Source organism: Centropristis striata, chromosome 15, assembly GCF_030273125.1.
Source record: "Centropristis striata isolate RG_2023a ecotype Rhode Island chromosome 15, C.striata_1.0, whole genome shotgun sequence".
Lineage (NCBI taxonomy): Eukaryota > Metazoa > Chordata > Actinopteri > Perciformes > Serranidae > Centropristis > Centropristis striata.
The window spans coordinates 14,834,737-14,856,947 of NC_081531.1; the positions used below are offsets into that span (position 1 = coordinate 14,834,737).

Genomic DNA, 22,211 nt, shown 5'->3' on the forward strand with positions numbered 1-22,211 from the left:
TATTGCTGCGTTGTAGCTTTTGTGGAAGTCCCAGGCATGTCTGGATTAATAATATAATTCAGATGTGCACACAGCTCAGTGAATTTCATCACTTTCTTCAGGAACTGCAGCTAGATGACTGCCAGTACATCGCTAATACAGCTGTATGTACTCAAAATAAACTGATTTTACCTAATAGCAATTAACTGATTGGTACGAGGAAGAGGGCCTCACGAAATGACTCGTTTAACTGTTACAATTCGATTCATCCAGTGACATTTGGAAAGTCTAGAAAAGCGGTATAATTGAATAAGTTTATCCCCATTCAAGTTAGCTGAGCGCTACACTGGAAGTTAGCCGGCTAACTTGTCCAGATGACCTATGGGGTTGGTTTTGGGGGGAGAACCTAAATGTGGATCAATTTAAGACTTTTGCAGACAACGGAGTATTATTTTATCCTGAGAGATGACTGCAATAGCATTTTAGGGGTGTAAAAAGTAAAGTTCACTGTAACATAGAACAGCCTGTAGTGATTAGGGAAAAACCACACAGATCAAATGTTAAAGAAAATACTGTTTAATTAAAAATCTTAATGGCTTAGGCATGAAAACATGGCAACACAACAAATGCTGAGGATATTAAAAAGACAATAAATAAAATCATATTTACACAGGCAATAACAAAGCAATGAAGACAACTTTTTAGTAGGCAAGTTCTTGTTGAAAAGGCTAGTTACCATGATTACACCCCACATATCATTAACCAGTGGATCTGACCCAGTATACCAGCTGAGTTTACCAGCTACTGAGGGAAAATGTGTGTGTGTGTGTGTGTGTGAGAGAGAGAGCGGAGCCTCTGGCAGTGATTCAACTTGACTGTCAGCTTCAAGTGTATCCTCACACAGCGGCACTTTCATGGTTGAGAGTTAATCTGTTAGAGATGGAGTGAACACAAAGCTGAGGGACTGACGACACATTCTCTGTGGATGGAGACGAGCTGAGGGGCAGCATGCTGCTTTTACATTTTGTTTGGGGCAAATTAAAGACTTCTATGGAATCATAGAAAGACAGCAACCTCAGTCTCATCAGCAGGGACTCGATACAAGATACAAGTTCAATTCAACTGCTTTTCCTTATTGTTTTACATCACTGTACAAAACGATACCTTTCGACTTTAATCACATTAATCTGTTTTAAGAGCGTGGAGGCAGCTGTAACAAAATACCTCATAATTGCAAGCAAGATTAGGTCTGTTTTTGTTTGTTAGTTTTTTTTGCCTTTGAATGTGTCGTCATTACATAGTTTGTCCACCAGAGAGCACTAACAAGTTTTTTTTACCTGTAAAAAGTGCATATCTTGATTATTTATTCAACTAGCAGATATCCATTTGGGTATTCACTTGGCTCTACTTGTGTTTTTCCAAAAAATCCTGTGACACTGCCTGCATATCAAATGCCCCAACTCCAAACTCCTGATATATTGTTATTCAAAGTGAATATCTGAAACAAACAGAGTGAGTAAAAGGTTCCAATTAAAAAGCAAACTGTAAAGATTTAATTTCAGCAGTAAATGCGGAGGAACAGTTTTGGTTTCGGTTTGTCTGCCGGCATGTGCAGGTTGTGATCGACAGAAGGCACATTTACAAAAGTGACGAATGTAGATCTGCTTTGGAAAGGACAAAGGAGGAAATTGCACTCATAGTTAAACAGGACGTCTTGGACATATTTTCCTGCTTTAAGTGTGAATGCGGTCTTGTTTCTGGCAGTGAGTGGGAGTGACAGCTGCTCATTATTGGACCACTGGAAAAAAAATCCAACTGTAGAGGATCCACGGACTATTTATAGGTTGTACTGTGTAAATTGTATGTGTTGATTTAAGTATTTTCTACGATGTGTATTAAGCCCAACGGATGACTAGAGACTGATCCTTCTTATATCACAGTACGGCTCAAACTCTGACATTTTAGTCACTCAGTTCACAAACTTTTTTATGTGTAGAGCATGTTGACATGCTCACAAATACCACGCTGATGTTTAATAATGTTCACCATCTTTATCGCCATCGATTCTTTTCTTGACTAATCTTTTGGTCTACAACGAGTCAAAAAATTGTGAAAAATGGCAGTTTTGTCCAAACAACACTTCAAACCTCCCCAATTTTGAATCGCTTTCATGTGAGACAAAACAAAAGTTTGAGAAGCTGGAACTTGCATATTTTTGCTTTAATGCTTTCTGTCCCTTCAGGAAGTCCTGTGTCCACCAAACAGTGTTGGAGAAACTTTGATTTTTAATGTGAAACTGCTTTTCAGTGTACTAACTGGTTTTATAACTGGGGTCATTGGCTTGTGAGAGGAGGAGGAATCTGTGGATAATTCAGCTTATAAAATAGACATCCTGAACAATGAACACCGAAGGAATCATAACTGCGAGAAGTTGTCTGTAAAGACACCAGCAGTGAAGACGACTCCCATGATCCCGCACTAATTTTTAATGTCACCGAACTCTGTTTCAGTTATCGTTTTGATCAAAAGACCTCTACCTGCTTAAAATACCAATGCGTTGAAACAAATAGTTGCAGATACGTTTTCTGTTGATCAACTGATCTATATATTATTCCAGCTCTAAGGTCTTTTCAAAGTTACTGAGAAGGTTGCGGTGAATTTTAAACAATCAGCGTCAAAGTCTTTAAACAGCTGAGTGACTGAAATGTCTGAGATGCACAACGGGTGGATTATTACATTTTTAACAAGGGCATGGTAACAATAAACAGGAAAACCCAATCATTGGAATGCTTCTGTAAGTAGTGCTCGTCCACAACACTGCCAACATATCATGTGTCCTTCAGCATCTGTTCATTCATTACATTCACCCTGGCTTATGACTGAGTACCTGAGTCCACATGACCGCCTTCTGGTTTTTGCTTTAGCGCTAAATGTAAATCCCTTCAATCTCATTTCTCAGCTGTTCTGGGTACAAATGGAATGCAGAGCTAAATCACATTAACATGTGAGAAAGAAGTCCAACAGCACATGTTAAAAGGGATGGTTTAGATTTTTGCAGTGGGGTTGTATGAGGTTCTTATTCATAGTCAGTAGATGGTGGTCGGCATGCCCCTAGTTTGGAGAAGCAGGCAGGAGTACCAGTATAAGAGCTAAGCAATGTGGATGAGGAAAGCAGGAAAAGTTCTTCTATACACCTAAAAAAACATTTTCACTGCTCTTACCAGCCCTTTATGACGTGGAAATGAAGCCGTTATCTATGCTCCCTTCAAAGCCACCCGACTCCATTAACAAAACTAGTAGTTTTACCTTGCAGCACACGAGTTGCTGGTCTACAGCTGCCTCATGGGTTACCTTGTTTCAATACAACCCCACTTAAAAAACTTCCAACTATCCCTTTAATGTCCTTTTGCTTATTAGTAAGAAACTATAAGAGTATAGAGAAGCTTTTGAGTAAATAAACCAGCCTTCAGTGTCAGACCACCTGGGATGGTGGCAGGCAATCGTGGAATTAAATGAAAAAATAAAATTCCAGCCATTGTTAGTACTACACACAGCACAACAAGTTATGAGAGTACTTAAACATTAAAACGTGTTATTTCATTATAGAACCATCATTGAACCGGGAGCTGAGAGGAAAATATGGAGTCATATGTTCAACTTGTCAAATACCATCGAAAAAACAGAGCGAGCCACAGTGACGCATACGACACGAAGCCCTGCGATACTGCACTGCGACTGAACATTCACATTCATCAGCATGAGCACACACGCCACAGAGTTAATCACTAATTTTTCCGACCAAACTCGCGTCGCTACATATTTGTACGTACGCCACAAATTTGCCAAGAAGCCCGTAAAAAGCACCAAAACTGACAACTGAAACGACGATCGGCAGGGTCCCTCTGCAGATCACTGTAGCTTCAACACTTAGCTTAATGAGAGAAAGTACTCTGAGGGGAAACACTGCCACAGCACGAGTGGACCTCAGCAAAGTACAACAGGGTCAAAGCTTGGCTACAGAGAGCTCACATTAAAAGGCTTCCAACACTGTATGCTGCGTTCAGGTCATATCGGACTTCTCTGCCTCGACTGGGCTGCTCCTTAAACCAAACTAGACCGGATATTTACCAATAACCAATAGATACTTCTGTTCTAGGGAGCCATTCACAAGCAGCGAGTAAACAAGAGATTTTGAGGCTTCAATGTCAAACACTTGTCCGAGTACTCCAAGATAAACAAAATAATATATTTTCACTTAGAAAAGCAAGTAATACCTGTTGCTATAGTTCACTGTTTGTGACTTTGGATGTTTCAAACTATAACTTGCAGATGACGTCATCTCATTCGTCTGCGTCTTTAAAATATGACATGAACGCAGCATTAATCCTCAGAGTAAAGCCTTTTGGCAAGTACTTGTGGCCCTGCAGGAAAGTGCTTGGTAAATGCTATCCATGATAATGGCACAGAGTGGAGACAGAGACGAGACAGAGAGGGTGGGCGTGCCTGGAGCGACTATGTGGCGATGTGCGCTGTGGAGGGGATGGAGACAAACTCTCGCAGGATGTTCTTGGCCGTCTCCAGGTTGTTCTGGGCGATCATCAGGGCTTTCTGGATGTCCTGGATGGAGTAGCCCTGGGACATCAGGCATTCAATCTCCCCGTTTAGGGCCTGGCTTCCGGGGCCTGCATTAGGAGGGGGAGCAGGAGAAGGAGAAGGAGCAGGGGAGGAGGAGGAGGAGGAGGGACCTGGGAGTTCTGGTAATGGAGTGGAAAATTCACGGTTTACAGGCCGAGGCCGTCGGTCAGAGTTGGCTCGCCGGGGGAGAGGTTTGGGGGGACGTTCGGGGTCGGCACCTGCTGCAAACATACCTGGAAACACACAGGTAAGTAGACAAGTTTCAGTTTTAGTGGAAAAAATAATGTTGGATTCAAGTTCCTGAGGGAAAACAGAGGTTACAGATATTTCTTCCAGCGAAGTCAATGGATTCTTGTAGAGTGTTAATTTATGATTTCTGCTTACTCTTAACTCTCTGTTTCTGGCAATGATAAATGGTATAATTTAACATTATGTTGTTACATTTAACAATTTAACAACATAATTCCAGGTTTGGGGTTTCACCTAATAAGCCAGACAGATAAAAACATAATAATTTATAGATAAACATACTAGCATCTACTGCACTGTCAATACTGAGAGTGCTGAAGGCTGCTGAGGGGCCGCTCATATCTGACAGGGTTCTTCTGGTGGGGGCCGGAGGGACGACCGGTCGGGGACAGTCATACTCGTAAATGTCTTCCTCACTGGTCTCCTCCGTCTTGTCCTGGGGAACTGGAGCTGAATGTTGAGGGTGGTCTGAAAAACAAACACCTGCAGTCAATAGACAATACACTGTTCATACACAGGGCAAATGGAACAGACTTGAGCTCGGTTAATGCTGAGACCTCATCTGTGGCAGGGTGTGCAAGAATAATTTTAAGAGAAAAACTGTTAAGTCTTCCCCTTTATTTTCCCTTAGGACAGTGATGATGAGGTGTGAATACCCATGTCAGAGGCCTGTGTTGTCTCAGACGAACCAGCCTGGGCCTGGATATTGAACATGGACTCGTACACTTGGGGGTCCTCAGAGTCACTGTCAGCCACCTCACTGATGGGACACAGAGAGAGAAAATAATCAGTTGAAGTGCTATTATAACTTATTCCTTATGTCTAATCTTTACACAAACGCTAATCCTCTCTAAATGAGTAAGTTCTCTACACACACTGTATTCAATAAATGAGTAAGGACATTATATGATAAGGTGTATCTTTCAATGGTTCTGAAACAGACATGTTAGGTTTTTTTTAATAAAAGCATTTTCTGCATGAATTTTAAGCTGCATCAATTTTGCAAGTACCTTGTACTGCCACTGCTTAGGCTTTAGGCTCAAACCATGAACTAACTAATTTCGGAAGCTTTTCTTTTCATTATTCCTTTGGTGTTTGAATTCTAGTCTTGTATTTAACATTGTTGCCTTCTTGCCAAACACTGTATTTACATAAAGGAAGTGAAACACAGCAAATAAGTGAAAGGGCAGTTTTTGTTGGTTAAGAAATGGGCTGTATAGACAAAACTGAGGCTACAGAGCCCCCTTCTGGACGAAAACAATCACTACACCAGAAATTATCGTAGCATTGAGACCAGCATTACCTCATGAATAAGTATGAAATCTTCTGCTGCACATTTTGATATCATCTTAGACTCCAACTCCCTTCTACAGTCTTCTCTTCTCCAATAATAATGAGCCTGTGCATCCCAACCTGTTCTCCTGTTTACCTGATGTCGTTGTGGTGGTTTGTCTGGGCCGGAGGAGGCGGCACCAGGGAGCCTGTTATGACCCAGGGGGCGCCAGAGGCTGGAAGAGAGGTGGGACTCATGTACTCGTTCTCCTCGCAGTCAGACGACAGCTTCTCCCCACTCGACACCACTGACGCTGGCAGAGATCTGATCATATATTGACAAAAACAAAGCATGATAAGGTTTTCAGAAGGGCTGTGAATGTTTGGATATCAATAGAAAAGGAACACTACTAGGAAGCAACAGAACCTTAAAAAAAGCAACACAAATATTTTACACTGGGATAGCTGGTTATTTATGCTCTCTAATGCATAAAGTGGCATATTGTGACTTATCCTCACCTAAACCACTACTGTTTTAATGGAGTAGCTATTGCAGAAAACTGGGGTCCTAGAAATGCGGTCACGGCCCAGAAACTGCAGCCTCCAGTTCAGCAGGAACATATTTTTAGTACAGACTGCCATCTGCCATCATACTGCAGCTAATTTACTTCATACAACTTCACTTCTGTGGAGGATCTGACTCACATATTTTTCCCACTGGGTACGACTTAAAATGGAAACTATCATATTTAGAAGCTGAAGCTCATCTGTCCTGAACAATGTGGTCACACCATGATGTGAAAAATTCTAAATTTACTTTTTTCCTAAGGCAACAGAGCTCCGTACCTTGCAGCCAGGCAGTATATCGCGTTAGTAGCTGCTTGGGGTTTGCTTCCCTCTCCACTGGTTCCGTTGCTCTGAGGGGTGGAGGACAAGGCTGGCAGGGCCTTGGTTACCGGACGTGGGACCATGTAGTTGGAAGCCCAGGCGGGCTGGTCAGGGGTGGAGGGTAGGGGTCTCCTCTGGAGTCTGGAATCCTGGCCGACCAGGGAGGGGCGCTCTGGAGGGGGAGGAGGAGGCAGCTCTCTCAGGGCTGGAGGCAGAGGTAGAGGCTTGTCTCTGTGTGTAGCTGCAATCTGCAGTGGAGGAAGGAGAAGTTTGTGGTATTATTTACCAGCAGAGATGTGAAGATTCACTGACAGGGCTCTCACTTTGACTATGTTAGAACAGTTGGTAGGGGTGTCACAAATTGCTTTGTCATCAATCAATTTGACTTTCGATTTTAAGGTCAAGATTTGAATCAATTCGAGCTCATTTTGATAATTTTTTTTTTAATGTGAAATTGAAATTATGACACAGCTAACGGCTGGAAGTAGATCAGAGGTATGGTGAGTGGGCTAAACTATCAGTTTTTCTGTTAAAACTCAATAAGTGCACGAACACACACACACTCACTCACCTTGGCTGTGGCTCCCTGAGCCTGAGTGCTGTGGGAGCTGGAGGGTCTCTGCTGCAGGAGGTCCAGTCGAGGGGGCACTGGAGGCAGCTGAGACACTGGAGATGGTGGGCGCTCTACCTGCACATATACAGACGCATATACAGTACACTTATGAGAGCTGAGTCTCACTACGTAACCAATACTGACTGAAATGATACCACATGGAGACAAAGACAGTAATCAGGTGATTGTCTGGTGAGTTGATGTTTGTGTTTCCTGACATATAAACTTGTTTTTTTTTTTTTTTTTGTGAACAACTTTTTTATTGCTTTTAAAGACAGAACAAGGACAGCAGTCCGACAAAGTCAAAAGGTACATTACAATCAAATTAAAAATAGTAATAATAAGGAAATAAAAATAAAAAATAAAAATAGGGAAAATTTAAAAAAAAAAAAAAGAAAAAGGCGACGACCCCCCACCCCCCCAACTTGGATCTCTATAAAACTCTTACAGGACATGAGAGACCATGTTCAAGTAATGCAAATAAAAATATTAATTACAGCAATTCCTTGATCTTATCTGCCATTGTTTGCCATGCTAGAATAGTATCAGCTCTAGCACCATGCATTCTTGCCACTGAAAGCTCCATATTTATTATGTCAATGCATGTGTTAATCCAATGGGGTTTGGTAACTGTATGTGGAGGTTTCCAGCGTAAAGCCAGCATCTTTTTGGCAGCAGTGATGCCCGTTAGGAGAATACGTCTTTTCCAGCATGTCAATTGTAATGAGGTGGTATCATTCAGGAGTAGCACAATGGGAGAACATGGTACAGTGACTTCCAGTACATTAGATAAAGTAGAACAAACCTCACCCCAAAAAAGCTTCACATCCTTGCATTCCCAGTATATATGTATATATAAGCCTACAAGTCCATCTGAGCAAAGGGTGCAAATTGGAGATGACAAACGTTTCATTAGAAAGTTTCTTCTTGGAGTGAGGTAAGTCCTGTGGATATAATTGAAATGGATCTGTTGATGGTTTGGGTTTTTAGAAGCCAAGACAATCGAGGACTAAATCTTTTCCCAGTTCAATGAATCACCTCCGATGTAGTGCTTCATTTCATTAGACCACGCATGAACAATAGGGAGGGTTTTATAAGAGGCATCCCGGATAAGGGAATAAATTTGGGAAACCAAACCTCTTTTCCGTCCTCTATTGTACAGAATAGAGTGCAAAGGGTGAGCAGTAAGAGGAGAATTCCATGGCACTCCATATGCTTTCATAGATGATCGTAATTGAAAGTACAGAAATAAAGATGTTCCAGGTAATTGGTAAGACAGTCTCAAATCATTAAAAACACGAAGCCCATTCTCATTATATACATCAGCCAAAACATGGATACCCCTAGAGCTCCAGTCCAGAGATGCGAATGGAACCCCCCCAGTAAGTAGGGAATAATTATTAAAGAGTGGACTATTCATGTGCCATTTGCATGTATTCTTAGATTCCTTCTCAGCAATAACCCATGTTGATAAGAGGAAACTCATTATAGGGCCAAGTCGCAGCTTAGCTCGTTTCAAAGGGACAGTTGAGTAAAACTTGTTGTTTGTGATCTTATTACCTTGGTGCAGGCCAGCCTGCTCATGACAAGGTGGTCCTCCAGGCGATCATCTTCTTCCTCGTCATTGCCAGCAGCTTCTGCTCTGTTGGACCCCTGGAAACCAGCAAAGGAAGCCCCGCTGGCCTTTGGATGGAAGGGATCCACCACAATGGGCTCTGTGCCTTTAATCTCACAGCGGCAGAAGGGGCAGCCTTGGCCCTCTGACTCCTGATACATACACACAGGAAGCAGAGTTTGATATAAGAGGGTGCAGACCGAGGCTGTTATCAGATCCGACACAAGCTCAAGCACATATTACAGCTGTAAGCGTCTCAGAGCGAGAGGCTATAGTGAGATACATGGAACTTGCATACTATTAATGATCATCAGATCGGCTGAAGGAATAAAAATGATGATGAAAACAAGTAGCAGCAGTGTGTAACATTTTTCATATTATACCTAAATTGCTATTGTTTAAAAGGCAAAATCCATGATCCACAAGTCCTTCATATGAAAAGCTGATAATAATTTCTGTTTTAACAGTTTCTGGTAAAACGAATGGGGTCATTTTGGTGTTTTTTTTTCTTTTTTAGGAAAACATGTATACTTAACCCGCTGGCAGGTTTGTTGTGTTCAGAGGGCTAGGAATGGCAAAGTAAAATGGCTCTGAATTCATTTATTAGCCAGTGAGAACACTTCTGTTATGACACTCCTTTTACCAGTGCCCACACTACCAAATTATTTAGTATGCCAGAAAAAAGATTCCCAGAACATAGTATGTCAAATGCAGTGCGCCAAAATTACCACAGCGTCCTCCTGCATCTGGTCACATTTTGCAGTATGCAAGCCCACATGCTTTTCTGGCTACTCTGACCCACAAACCTCGGCAGCATACATATGAGCCGGAAGGTCAAAGATCAGGGCACAATGTTATGACAACGCACCATGTCCCATTTGTATACATATTGCATACAACACAATGTACTTTGTAAGGACAGCTGCAGCACGAACTAAAATAAAAGGAAAAGCATATGATTTGGAATGCAGCACGTTTCATATAGCTACACTGGTAAAACATTTTGCTCCTTTTAACGGGCGTACCTCATCCATGTGAAGTAAACAAGGAGTACAGTTTGATGTGAGGACCAGAACATATTAATAAGAGGACTGAAAATCAAGCCGAGGACGCAGTATCAAACCTCAATCCTACATCTGGTGAGTGATTCTTTTGGGGGAGGTGTTGCAATGCACCACTGTTCCGGATTTGTATTTTTGTGTTTTACAGCGACTTTTTACTTACTTTTTAGTTGGACTAGGGAAAATCTGTGAGGAGGCCCTTTCTAAGTTGGACAAACCTTGTCGACATTACAGTTGTTTTCTTGATCAATTGTGTCAAGCATATATTGAAGTTTCCGTTTAGTACTTTCCTCTGTTGTCAGCTTTCACTGAATTTCCTCATTTGCACAGGACTTAAAAATAGATCACAGTAGCTCTCAAATTACAATTGTAACTAGCACACTTTCAGAGTGCGCCCATTTTTGTCACACATGCAAAATAAAAAAATGTGTGTGAGAAACAGCACCCTGTACAATCTTTACACAAACTGGTCAGTTTAAAATAAACAGAACTACTGACTGGTCTGAAAAGTCACGGCATGTGGCACTGACCCTCTACTTCCACAAAAAAAACTTAGATCTGCTATTTTATTCCTTTTTACATATAATTTGTATGTTTTAAGAAATGACCAAGGTGTCGGTTTAAAACTCAAGATGATAAGAGTATTATGCTGAATTTATAATGCGAGCTCATTTACTGTGTTCTATCAGTACAACAGTTTGCCATATTACTGCACTGATAGAGCTTCTATTTTCAGTCGTTTACCCACTTCCTTTTTTGCTTTTAATGTCTAGCAACAGTCAGTGAAACTCTATGGTGAAACTCCACAGTTCTTGTAGACGTTTCAAATGAAAAGCCTACAATGGCAGGTTGGGATTATGCCCGTTTGTAGTTTAACAGTTAAAAAGGAAATTTAAATGAGGAAGCAATTTGAAATAGTTATTTCATAATGTAAACAGTGTTTCTGTTAAAGAATAGAGCTTGTACTGATTGAATTAGTACTGTAGAAATGTATAATATGCTGAATTAACCAAGACAACAAATTACATAGAGGGAATCTGCTTAAACATCAAGCAACGTCAACAGCAAATATAAACGAGATCAGAAAACCGTGAAGCTTCTTACTAAAACAATTTCTGTCTGTAATGTAATCCTGTTTTCCAAACTAAGGCCTTGTTCTTTATGCAGTTGAGGTAAATAAAGGCCATTATTTCAGAATTTATGGTAATCAGAAAAGGCAGATAAGCAATATTTAGGGCCAATATGGATTTACAGTATGATTGAATGTACAGCGCTTGGATTTAAATAAATCTCACATCAATAAAAAAAAATGGACTTCCCTTCTGACCACCAGGATTTACAGAGCTGCTAGAAAACACTGTAATAAAACTTTATGTGTGTAGGCAGCCTCACCTGCCAGGCAGTCAGACAGGAGGTGCACATCAAGTGTCTGCAGGGCTCGATCTTCACATCCTTGTCGTTCTCTGCACAGATCTTGCAGAGCTGGAAGGTGGAGCCCATCTCACAGTACAGCTCATACTGCTCCTGCAGGGTTCAAGTTAGGAAGAGAGACACAGTATGTTTATAATGAAGATCACTGATGTGTTAATGGTCTGTAGCATGGCACAGAGTTCCTGATTTACCTTATGCATCTTTAGCAGTGTGACTTTGTACTAAAAACAGCTTTTCTATGGATGACTGATTTGCAGATGAGAAACTAACCTGAGTAACTTTGATGTGGTCCTGTGGAGAAGGTTCACACAGCCCTGTTAGGTCTGGGTTCTGTGCCCGACCATCTGGGAACAGATAGCTAGACAACACACAGGCGCGCTGTTAGTATTATGTGAAATTGCTTCTCCATAAAATCAAAACAATGACTGAAATGTCACCAAGGCAAATACGTACAGCTGAGAGAAACTAACAAAGTTGGTAAAAATTCTCTGTGGCGTCACTATAAGAGACATTAAACATTTTTTCTATTGTTCATCCAAAAAAATACTTATAAGGGCAGCTTTAACATTAAGAATCAGCCTCAGCAAAGCAGTGACTTGTATTTAAACTGCAGTTCCTCTCCCATCCATGTGGTGGCTTCTGTCCACACAAAATGTACGTTACATTTTACTTTTTTTGCATCAAATTTAGCAGCTTATTGGTAACGTGATGAGTGTTTTCAACATACTAAAGGTATGGATCACAACCAAAGAAGGAAAATGTACTGCAGGGGGTGTTTTGGAAGTTTCTATTGACATTTGTATATATCTTCTAGACATTTCCAAAGTAAAAGACAAAAAAACGGGATATCCTGGAGAAATAACATCAAATGTAAAATCTTTTTTTACCCATCCCTAGAAAAATCTATAAATATAACTCCCCTAAAATGTTTAAATTGGTGCATTGACACAGAGTTGGAGTGGGACTCACAATCCCTCTCTGTATCCATCAATGAGGGCTTGGAAGAGTGGTTTGTTATGGGGGATGGTCTGCAGGATGTTCCCATCAGCTGTCACGTAGCCGATTGCCCACTGGCCCAGCCGAGTGCAGCTCAGCCTGAAGATGTAGCTGAAAGAGAAGACCACAGTCTCAACTACAACAGTAAATATATACTGGCAGTGTTAATGTGCAACAATGTTTTCACTGCAGCTGGAAATCTTGAAATATACCTCTTTGATTCATCCAAAACTTTAAAATCAAGATTTAATGTCATTCTGTGACTCACCTGCCAGGTTTGTGGATGAACCTGTGCAATCGAGCCTTGACCTCGTCGTAGGTCAGGAACGCCATGTAACCAGGGTGTGTGACTGCCAGACTGTTCCAGTTCCTTAAAAGAGACGACCATGGCTACACAACACACACACATACACGTAGAGTTCATGAAACAGATCTCAACAAAGCAGATTTTAGAAATTTCAGACAGGAATCTGATTCTGAAAGTCTGCAATAACGACCAATTTGGTAGAAGATCCTGCGTAGTAGTAAAGGCCTAAAGTTTGTTAGAATTCAGGGATACATCTAATGAATTTTGGTGGATAACACTAAATGTAAACATAACTTTTTTTTGAGAGTTCCACTGGCCACCTTTTTATTTAGTAATTTATGAGAAAGCACTGATTCAATTTCCATAATGTACAAGGAGCCACATCAGTGATCAATAATCATTTAAAGCCACTAGTGAGTCTATTAGATAAGACTTCATTTTGGGTGAACTCAACAACAATAATTAACAATAATGAATCTAGAGCAATGCACTTTCTACAGTACAGCAGTCTTTATTTTTTAATTCTCTGAACTCCGCCTCAAAAAAACGCCCTCCAAAAACCTAAGCATTGTTTCAAAACAACCTCTTAAAACCAAATCCTGAGGGTTTATTTTTTAAACGGCAAAGAATGTCAACGATTCCTAAAAAAAATATTTCTCAGCCTCTGTAGCACATAGAGACATTAAATAAAAATAAAACATTTTAAAGGTTAAACCCTTGGTTTTAACTGTAGAGAATTGCTTTTGTCCTAAAATTCCTGAAGCATTTAAACAAATATATAATCAACATCATAAAAAAATAGGAAGAATTACCAAATATCTCAGCCTATGTAGCACACAGAAATGTGAAATAAAAACCATCTGAACACATAAACTCTCGGCTTCAACTGTAAATCATTGCCTTGTCCTAAAAAATTTTTAAAACATCAACAACAAAAACAAAATCATGAAAAACAAGTGCTTTTTGGATGATCTTGTCACTTTATTTTCAATCAATTCTTAATTCTTACATGTGGAGGCGCGGAAGAATTACTTTTTTGTTTCAATTTTTTCCCCTTTTGCTTTCCACACGAGTATTGAAGCAAATTACATTTCATTTAATTGGTTACATGTCTTAAAAAAGACAAGATCATCCAAAACACACAAACGTTGCATCCAGTCTTAAAGGTAGAATCATGCGTACGTCTTAAAGGTCATTAAAGGTCTTAAAGGTCTTTCCATCCGGTTAATGAGTGATATTGAGGATTGTTTTTGCCTTTATATGTGATTCAGAATATAGACTGAATTACAACATGGATCAGAGACATTCCCAGACTGCTCTGGTGTTACGATCCTCACCTGGAACAGCCTGGTGAAGATGTCAAACTCAAAGACAGAGATGTAGTCGTTGCAGGTGAGGTCGATGGTGGACTTGAGAGCCATGGCCTCCAAGCCCGAGCTAATAGGGTGAAACTCATGGAGAGCCTGACGAAATGTCCTCCAGGGCACTATGGTCCTACAACACATGAGAGGGCGGGAGCCAGAAAGTTACAGGGTTTGCAGAAAGCTAACCAGTCATTATAGTCAATGTCATACATTATGCTTCTCTAAACCTAAAGCTCAAACAGCAACTACCAAACAGGATCTGTGTCAATGAAAGGCTAAAACAGAGAGTTCACAAGCAAAGAATAAAATGTAAAAATTTCTGAAACAAGGTCTCATCACGAAGCTCTTTACAGGTTTAGAGTGCAACACCTGCTGAAGAACAGAGTTAACCAACACAAACCAGAAGATACATACATTCATGATACATTTTTAAGCTAACATAAAAACTCACTTGTCCCCAAATGATCTCCTCCAAAATTCGGCAGCGTCAGCTTTGGTGATCCTGAAGTTGTCCCCCTGAAATAAGCCGTTGGGGAAGATGGCCTTTAGCTCCGCTAGCATGTGACTGAAGATCAGAGACAGCTTGGTAAGGTTTCGCCTGCGTGAGAGAGAAACAAATATAGTAAGTTAGTATATAAAGTACTATTAGACTGTAGGACGATCTAATATTTGTGCAAAAATAATTTCACTGGTCAGAAACATTACAGGCTGAAGCCTTTAACAAGTAGAAATGTGTTTATCCATCACCGATATACTTTTAGTACACAAGTTCATACTTTTATATTCTCCCACTTCTTAGTTCCTCTGAACGCTTGTCAGTCACACTCATGTTTCAGTGTACAAAGATGCTATTCATACTCTGAAATGTTCTGCTTTACTAGGGTATGCATGCTTTAAACACTGCAAAATATTTCACATTTCCTACTGATTTTAATATGGAAGCCAAGGTTATTCTAGAGAGGCACTGAATTACATTTTTTTCCGAACTAGAAGCTAGATACTAGATACTAGAATCTTAATACAGGTGCATTCCCTTTGTGTGCAGCAAGCAGTACAGCAAACGCAAAATTATGTTTTTGAAAGGCTAAACATAAAAGAAAATGGACTGAAGAATTATATTTCATGAGCTAAAAACATGTTGTGCATTTTGTAAATTATTACAGAGATCTGTTTTCCATAGATAATGGCTTTTAGAAAACAAAAATGATGCTCCAATGTTCAAATTTCAGACAGTCTTTGAGCTAATCATGTGTGACTACGCATTCATCAGGAAAAATAACCAAATATATGCTTAAAGTTGTCAAGTTTCATCAAAACCACTTTATTCTACATTTCTACTGAGGTAAAAGTCACATGTTGCGTGACAAAAATCAGAAACTTCAACTAAGCTTCAGGCTGTTTATGTCAAGAGCATTGTAAAAGAGGTTGTAAAAATGTAAATAGTTAAATATGTTCATCATGTGGAGCCGCCATTTTTTTTATTACAATATTAGTAGCACATATGGGCACTTGGAAAATTCTTTTTTTTTTCTTTTTTCATGATTTACGGCAAAATAATTGTGCTACAGTGCACAAGACATTTGAGTTCTCTCTATTTCTAGACATGATTGTGCTGATTCCATAGAAATGCAGCACTTGTATGTGAAAAATGAGGCCACAGAGTGAGTAAAATGTGACAAAAAACACATCCTAAAACTACTTAGTAAATACTTGATATCTTTAAAATATATGCCTATTTGTGTATTGAACCACTAGATCTCAGCTTAAGGGAAGCCCACTCTTCACAAGGATGGAGTCGCGTGAGCGAGTACACCTGCTGAGGGGGAAGAAGAACACAAACCACTAACAAGTCTACAGTTATTAATAGGTCTGTACTTAGTAAAGACCCGGTGACTGATACATTTTCTAATCTTCAACAATAGTTGTTGATGCAAACCATCTGTGAGGAAATGCTTGATAAAAATCAGTGCGTCAGAGGAAGGATGAACTTACGCTTACTCATGACTTTCTGAGAAACGGGGGAAGTGGATTTGATTGTGACAGTTTAATCATGCCTTCATACTACACTTGAGTCATTTTACCTCAGTTCACGTGGCTGTTCTACTTCTGCCAAATGCCATTAGGTTGGATTTCAACACAGTGGTAAAAAGAGTAAGAATAGAGTGTAGAAAGTTCTTATCAATGTCACATGGTGATGCAGGTTGGTAGGTTTTTGAAAGAAATCACAAAAAGAGCAACGAGCAGTATTTTTCAGTAGTTATCCGACCCGTTTAAAGCTCATACATGATTTTGTCAACTTAAATGTTGACCAGGTAGATTAATAGTTGTACAAAAATAGTGCACTGCTATACAAAATAAGCAATTTTAACCTTTCTACGTGTTGTTTTTCATAGTCTTGTGGAAATAAGACAAGACAGAGGACTCACAACTACTTACAATTAAGTTTTTAGCTTGGAAAAAGTTTGTAAAACAGGCTGAATATGTGCAAAAGCATTAGCATTTAGCTGAGACCAGCTACAGTAAATCACCAAGACTAAGCACAATTCTGTACTGTAAAGCCATATGATCCGTAAAGAATTAACTTTGAGACTATACTGCTTGAACACAGAAGTAGCTTTGGTCACATGCAGTACCAACAATTAGGCAGTTTTATACCTTAATGATCTTCAGGGCTCATTTCATGAGTATGGAGCCAACTCAAACAATGATAAGCCTGATCTCGTAACATCTGTCAGTTCCCCAAACACTTTCCCCGCCTCACAACTTTTTTTCCCCTGCCTATTTCCTTCCCACAGGGATGAATGGCATTTCATCAAGGTATAAGCCTACCTGGGCTGGGAGTTCTCCTCGTACATCCTCTCCTTGGCCTCCTTAAAAAGGCTCATGGTCTGCTTAGTCTTGTTGGTCAGGTTCTCCATGACCACGCGAAAATACTCGTTCTCCCCAAGGATCTCCATTTTGCCCTCGTACCGAGACAGTACAGTGCGTAGGTGCTGGTAAGTGTCCGGCAGCAGGTCCAGGATGTAGGGCGGGCTGTTCTTCAACGCCACTTTGGGGTTCTGGCACAAACGCACCACCTGGATAGAAAGCACAAAGACTGCAATAAGTCATAGGTTTATGAATTTTCAAGTCAGGCTCCACTATGTATATTGAAGCAGCTCTGGCTCAGGTGATCGAGCTGTCTTTAGCTGATTGGAAGTTCAGCAGTCCAAGCCCTGGCAGTCTACATGTCAACGTATGCTTGGGGAAGGCACTGAACCCAATGTACTCCAGTGAGAGCGTTTACCTTTCTGATGAGCAGGTAGCTTTAACCCCCAGTGTATGAACCACCAGTGAGAATGGATGAATGCTGGTTTGAAGTGTAAGAGCCATTTGAACAGTTGCTAAGATTAGAAAAAAAGTGTTATATAAATGCACAAATGCAGTTTATGTGCCATTTTTAACAGTTTTTGCTTGCTAAAATCATTCCTGCTGTCTATTGGGGCTACAATTATTTGTGTATTCGTAGAGAATCATCACGGTTCGAGGGTCACTATCAACTGCATGCAGTCACAGACAGAATACACTGTATGTAGATTGATGTAGGTAATGATGAAGTCCTTAAGCGCAAGTCACATCTTTATCGATACACAAAAAGCAGACCAGTGAGTTGGTCAAACTCAGGCAAGCAAAAACAAAAAAAGGCAAATTCTTTTTCCTAGGAGGTCGAATGACTGGCTCACAACTGGCCTTTATACATTTAAATAAATAAAACAAAGAAAAATAAATGAGATGAAAATGAAAAAGTTCAACTATGTTGTAAAGTGAGTGCATAACAATAATACATTTTTTTTTAAATCCAATCAAAAGCTCCTGCTGTAAAGGAAGGGCTGCAATTTTAGATTTTAAAAAGAAGAAAAACTGTGCTGAACAAATGCTGCAGAATAATCATCTTGTGTATATCTTGATAAAGCCAACATTTTATTTGAAAATAAAATTTAAAGACTCACCCATGCCTAGTTTACTCTGACTTCATGCCCAATTTGGCTGTGTATTTTTAAAAGATTTTTGGGCCACATTGGCAGTAAAAAGAGGAAGGATGAGGGTTTTTTTCATTGCAACGAGGAGTATCTGTTAATAAATTAACTGTGAGAGGAAGAGATTGTGTGTTAATGTTTGCTTAGCCTTACAACATGACAATTAATGATACATTTTATTTCTGGGGCTGTGGGAAAAGAATTGGGCACTGACAATGAGAATATTTATGGCATCTAATATGCAATCATTTGTGATGTTTGCATACACTTTCCAAAGTAATTAAACTCATGTTTAACACAGCGGCTCCACTCCTATGCATTACAACAAGAAAAAAAACCTCATATAAACCAATAAATCATTTTCTTACTTTTTGATTACACTCTATTATTATAATACAATTAATTTGCAAGGCAATACAATAATGTAATACTGTATGATCACCCAGTCCTAAGTGGAAGCATATGACAAGGTTTTTGAAACTTCAAACAGCGAAACGGATCACTCAGTGCCATGTGACATGAAGACCCATCAAACTGTAGGTGTAAATGAGGCGGCGCAGCCACCTCTTTGCACAGTACACTGCACAACAGGCATGCAAACTGTTTATTGTACTGTCTTATCTGATATCTGTCTCTCTTTTTACTACAGCCCTTCTGAATTAATCTCTTGTGAACTCTTGTCTCTTCATCCCTCTCTACTTTCCTCTCTGCTGTCTAGCTCGGTTAAGATTGTGGCAATGATTAACAGAAGTGACAGTCAGCAAAGAATATACAAAACATTGCCCTTTTATTCCCCCTACACAACACACAACCCTCTTTTAATCCAAGACCAAACATACTGTCCTCACAGACACCAAAGAGTTTGTTTTGGTAAAGTCCACAGCAAAGTCATCAAACAGATCACCTTCACAGTGACCTAATTCAGCGTCAGGTACGCTATCATACTCTTATTGTGAGGTTAAATTTTGTCACACAGAAAATGTAGAAAGCTCCACAAATAAAAACAAATACACCTTTCTAAATGAATCTATGCAGCTGAATGTAGTGCAGTGTTTATTAAGGGTGTAAAAAAAAATATTGACTAGAGTTACGATTTGCACAGTACGATAACGATAATATAATCATTATCTGTTACAATGACACGTAAAGCAATGAACAGAACAGATGCATTATTATAATTGAAACATTTAAAAAAAATGGAAGTATGTGTTTAAAAAGTCTCCCTTTTGAAAATAAATAAGCAAGACGTACACACAAGTTATGAGAAAAAGGGGACAGTACCGTTAAGAAAAAGTAATCTATGTGTGTGGCAAGTTGACAAGTCTGACAGGCAGTAGAGGAGAAAAAGAGATGCATGTGAGTTTTTTTTTCAGTACTGTAAATAAGCCAATGTGCACTGTATGATAACCATCGACTTTCATACCACGGTATACCTTGAAACCGGCATATATAATACTGATACACTTGAGTACTGCAATATTTTTGATACTGTATCGAATCGCAAACACTATTTTGAATTAAAAGTTTATGCAAAGATTTGTTGCAGACAGATTGCACAACAAGTATTACTGTGATGCAGGGTGTTTGAGGGACTGTGATAAATGCAGATCTCACTGTTTTGATTGCATACAAATGTAAACTGGTGTTACTCAGATTTTATACATATGTGCTCTTTATTTAATGGCAGATTTCCTATGAGATGTAATATAATAATGAATCATAACCCTTGTATCATGATATGCATCATATATACAGATTATTGCAAATACACAGCACTACTGTTTATGAAAAATCTGATTTCCAATTAGGGATGCAGCGATATATCTGTACCATGAACCGATGATTGTAATAATTGTGTAACATCAGGTTTTCCCTGCCATTTTAAGGCTTAGATGAGCACAAAAGCCGTTTTAGGAACCACCTTGTCTGAATGAAGGTGAAATTACTGCAGAGGCTTTAGAAAGTTTTGTCCTAAAGAGGTTCCAACTTTTCTGTATATGGTAATGTTAAAAAAAAAATTGCTAATGCTTTCTTTTTTAATCATAGTATAAACAATTTAGAACAGTACAGAGGCGATATTTTATGTTCAAATTCAGAGTGTACATATTTACAAAAAAAGTTAAAAGCTTTATGTATTATGCTTTTATTTAAGTTTTACACAGCATCTCAATCTTTTTTTGGAATCTGGGTTGTAATTGGGGGGGTACCAAAAGAAAAGTCATACGTTTTTTACAATGTATACCGTAATACCGTGAAACCCTGCTATTTCCTGAGTCAATTATCATATCCTGGAAATCGTTTTTTTTTTTGTCACCCTGCTCTCAAAAGGATATGACTAAATGTGTGACTGTGTTTGACTAGTTAATATATAAGTTTGGGTGTAACATTAAGAAGAAAACAGTTGTTTGCACATATTGATAAAGGAAAAAGGGGAAGAGTGAATGTTTTTCTGACATTCAACTACTGACAAGTCAAGTGACTCATTTTCGGTTCCATATTTTGTGTTTTTAACATTTTTTTTTTCTTACACCAAAAACAGTGTCAATACCTTATCCATGAGTTTCCAGCATTTCTCCACCATTTTCTTATCGACCACTGCAGGTTGGTGAGGCTGGAGAGGCTGCTGGTGGGGCTGAAAGGCGTCCTTCATCAAACCGATGAGACCGGCGCCCCTCCTCGGATTTCCGGCCATTAATTCGCTCGGCGACCGGGGGTTATCCCCGGGGGCTGAGGACTGACAACCAGGGATTATTCCTGACACGTTTTTCAACAAAACAACCGCTGTTTTTGCGACCTATTTGTACTCAACACTTTTGATAATTTGTCATGCAGAGGCTGTTCATCAGCAGAACAAAAAGCCTGTGTGTACACTGTACGCGACGCAGCTAGCTAACAAGCTACATTTGAAAAGCCTCTTCTCACTTTAATTCCGTCGGAAAATACAAGCGGAGGACATACTCGTTATGTTGCTGTGTCCTGTTGTCTGACAGAGAGCTGTCTTCTTTCGGCGACGGCAACTCTCAGTCCCCTGAGATATCAACCCGGCTTATAATAAACTCGGGGTGTTAATAAGCCACACAGAGCGATCAACAAACAGGTTGTGCAGCAGTTCCAGCCAACGAAAAGCCAGCAGCTAGAGTAAACAAGGATGTCCGGCCGCAGCCTTCAAAATAAAGGCATGGTCAATGAACAAGCAAATATGCTTGATAATGATGATGATGATTACCATCATAATAACTTGACTGCACTTTTCAAGATTAAGCACAAATTAGTTTCCAGATTTAAAGATTTATAGAATTTAAATAAAAAATCAGAAACCCATGAAAGGTGTTACTGTATTACTGTAAATGAAAAATGTCCAAAGTAACGAAAAAAAGAAAAGCTTTATTATTGTGAGTTCAACCTCTTATTGTAATCCCTTTAATGTTTTGCACTTATTCTTTTATAAGGTATAGGGTTTTCAGAAGTAATTTTGAAAAGATGTCTGTTAGATGCTCAGACATGGAGTTCCACTGCTGAAGGGGCCATGACTGCAAAAGGCCCATCACCTTTAGTTTTGAGTGGAGAATGAAGAACAACCTGCAGAGTGCTGTCTGAGAATACCTATCTAAAACTGACCATTGATACAAAACGATAGAAAATAAAAATACAAACTATAAATTAACCAATACATTTGAATAGATTTCAATGGATTAAGCCACCAGGCAGTACATACATTTATTCAAATTAGCGCCACCCACTTGTAACAAAGTTATGAACACAATCAATAACAAGCAGTACTGAAC

General features: G+C 39.5%; 1 protein-coding gene across 1 annotated transcript; it reads right to left on the bottom strand.

The window, feature by feature from the left end:
* Positions 1 to 141: 141 nt before the first annotated feature.
* Positions 142 to 21,544, bottom strand: LOC131987129 (E3 ubiquitin-protein ligase CBL-like). Its single transcript, XM_059352291.1, has 16 exons — positions 21,385 to 21,544; positions 20,975 to 21,160; positions 17,240 to 17,487; positions 14,862 to 15,008; positions 14,384 to 14,540; positions 13,008 to 13,129; positions 12,713 to 12,850; positions 12,014 to 12,101; positions 11,705 to 11,836; positions 9,197 to 9,403; positions 7,595 to 7,711; positions 6,982 to 7,271; positions 6,293 to 6,460; positions 5,520 to 5,623; positions 5,146 to 5,331; positions 142 to 4,847 (listed from the first exon to the last, which is right to left on the bottom strand). The coding sequence occupies exons 2-16, from the start codon at positions 21,116 to 21,118 to the stop codon at positions 4,492 to 4,494; spliced, it is 2,604 nt and encodes an 867-aa protein (XP_059208274.1). The 5' UTR covers positions 21,119 to 21,160; positions 21,385 to 21,544; the 3' UTR covers positions 142 to 4,491.
* Positions 21,545 to 22,211: the final 667 nt, after the last annotated feature.

Coding starts and splice junctions, on each gene's coding strand:
- LOC131987129 (XM_059352291.1), bottom strand. CDS start 21,118: ATGGCCGGAAATCCGAGGAGGGGCGCCGGTCTCATCGGTTTGATGAAG. Junction 7,712..9,196: donor GCAGGCTGGCCTGCACCAAG/GTAATAAGATCA, acceptor GTATATGTGCAG/GTAGAGCGCCCACCATCTCC. Junction 6,461..6,981: donor ATATACTGCCTGGCTGCAAG/GTACGGAGCTCT, acceptor ATATATGATCAG/ATCTCTGCCAGCGTCAGTGG.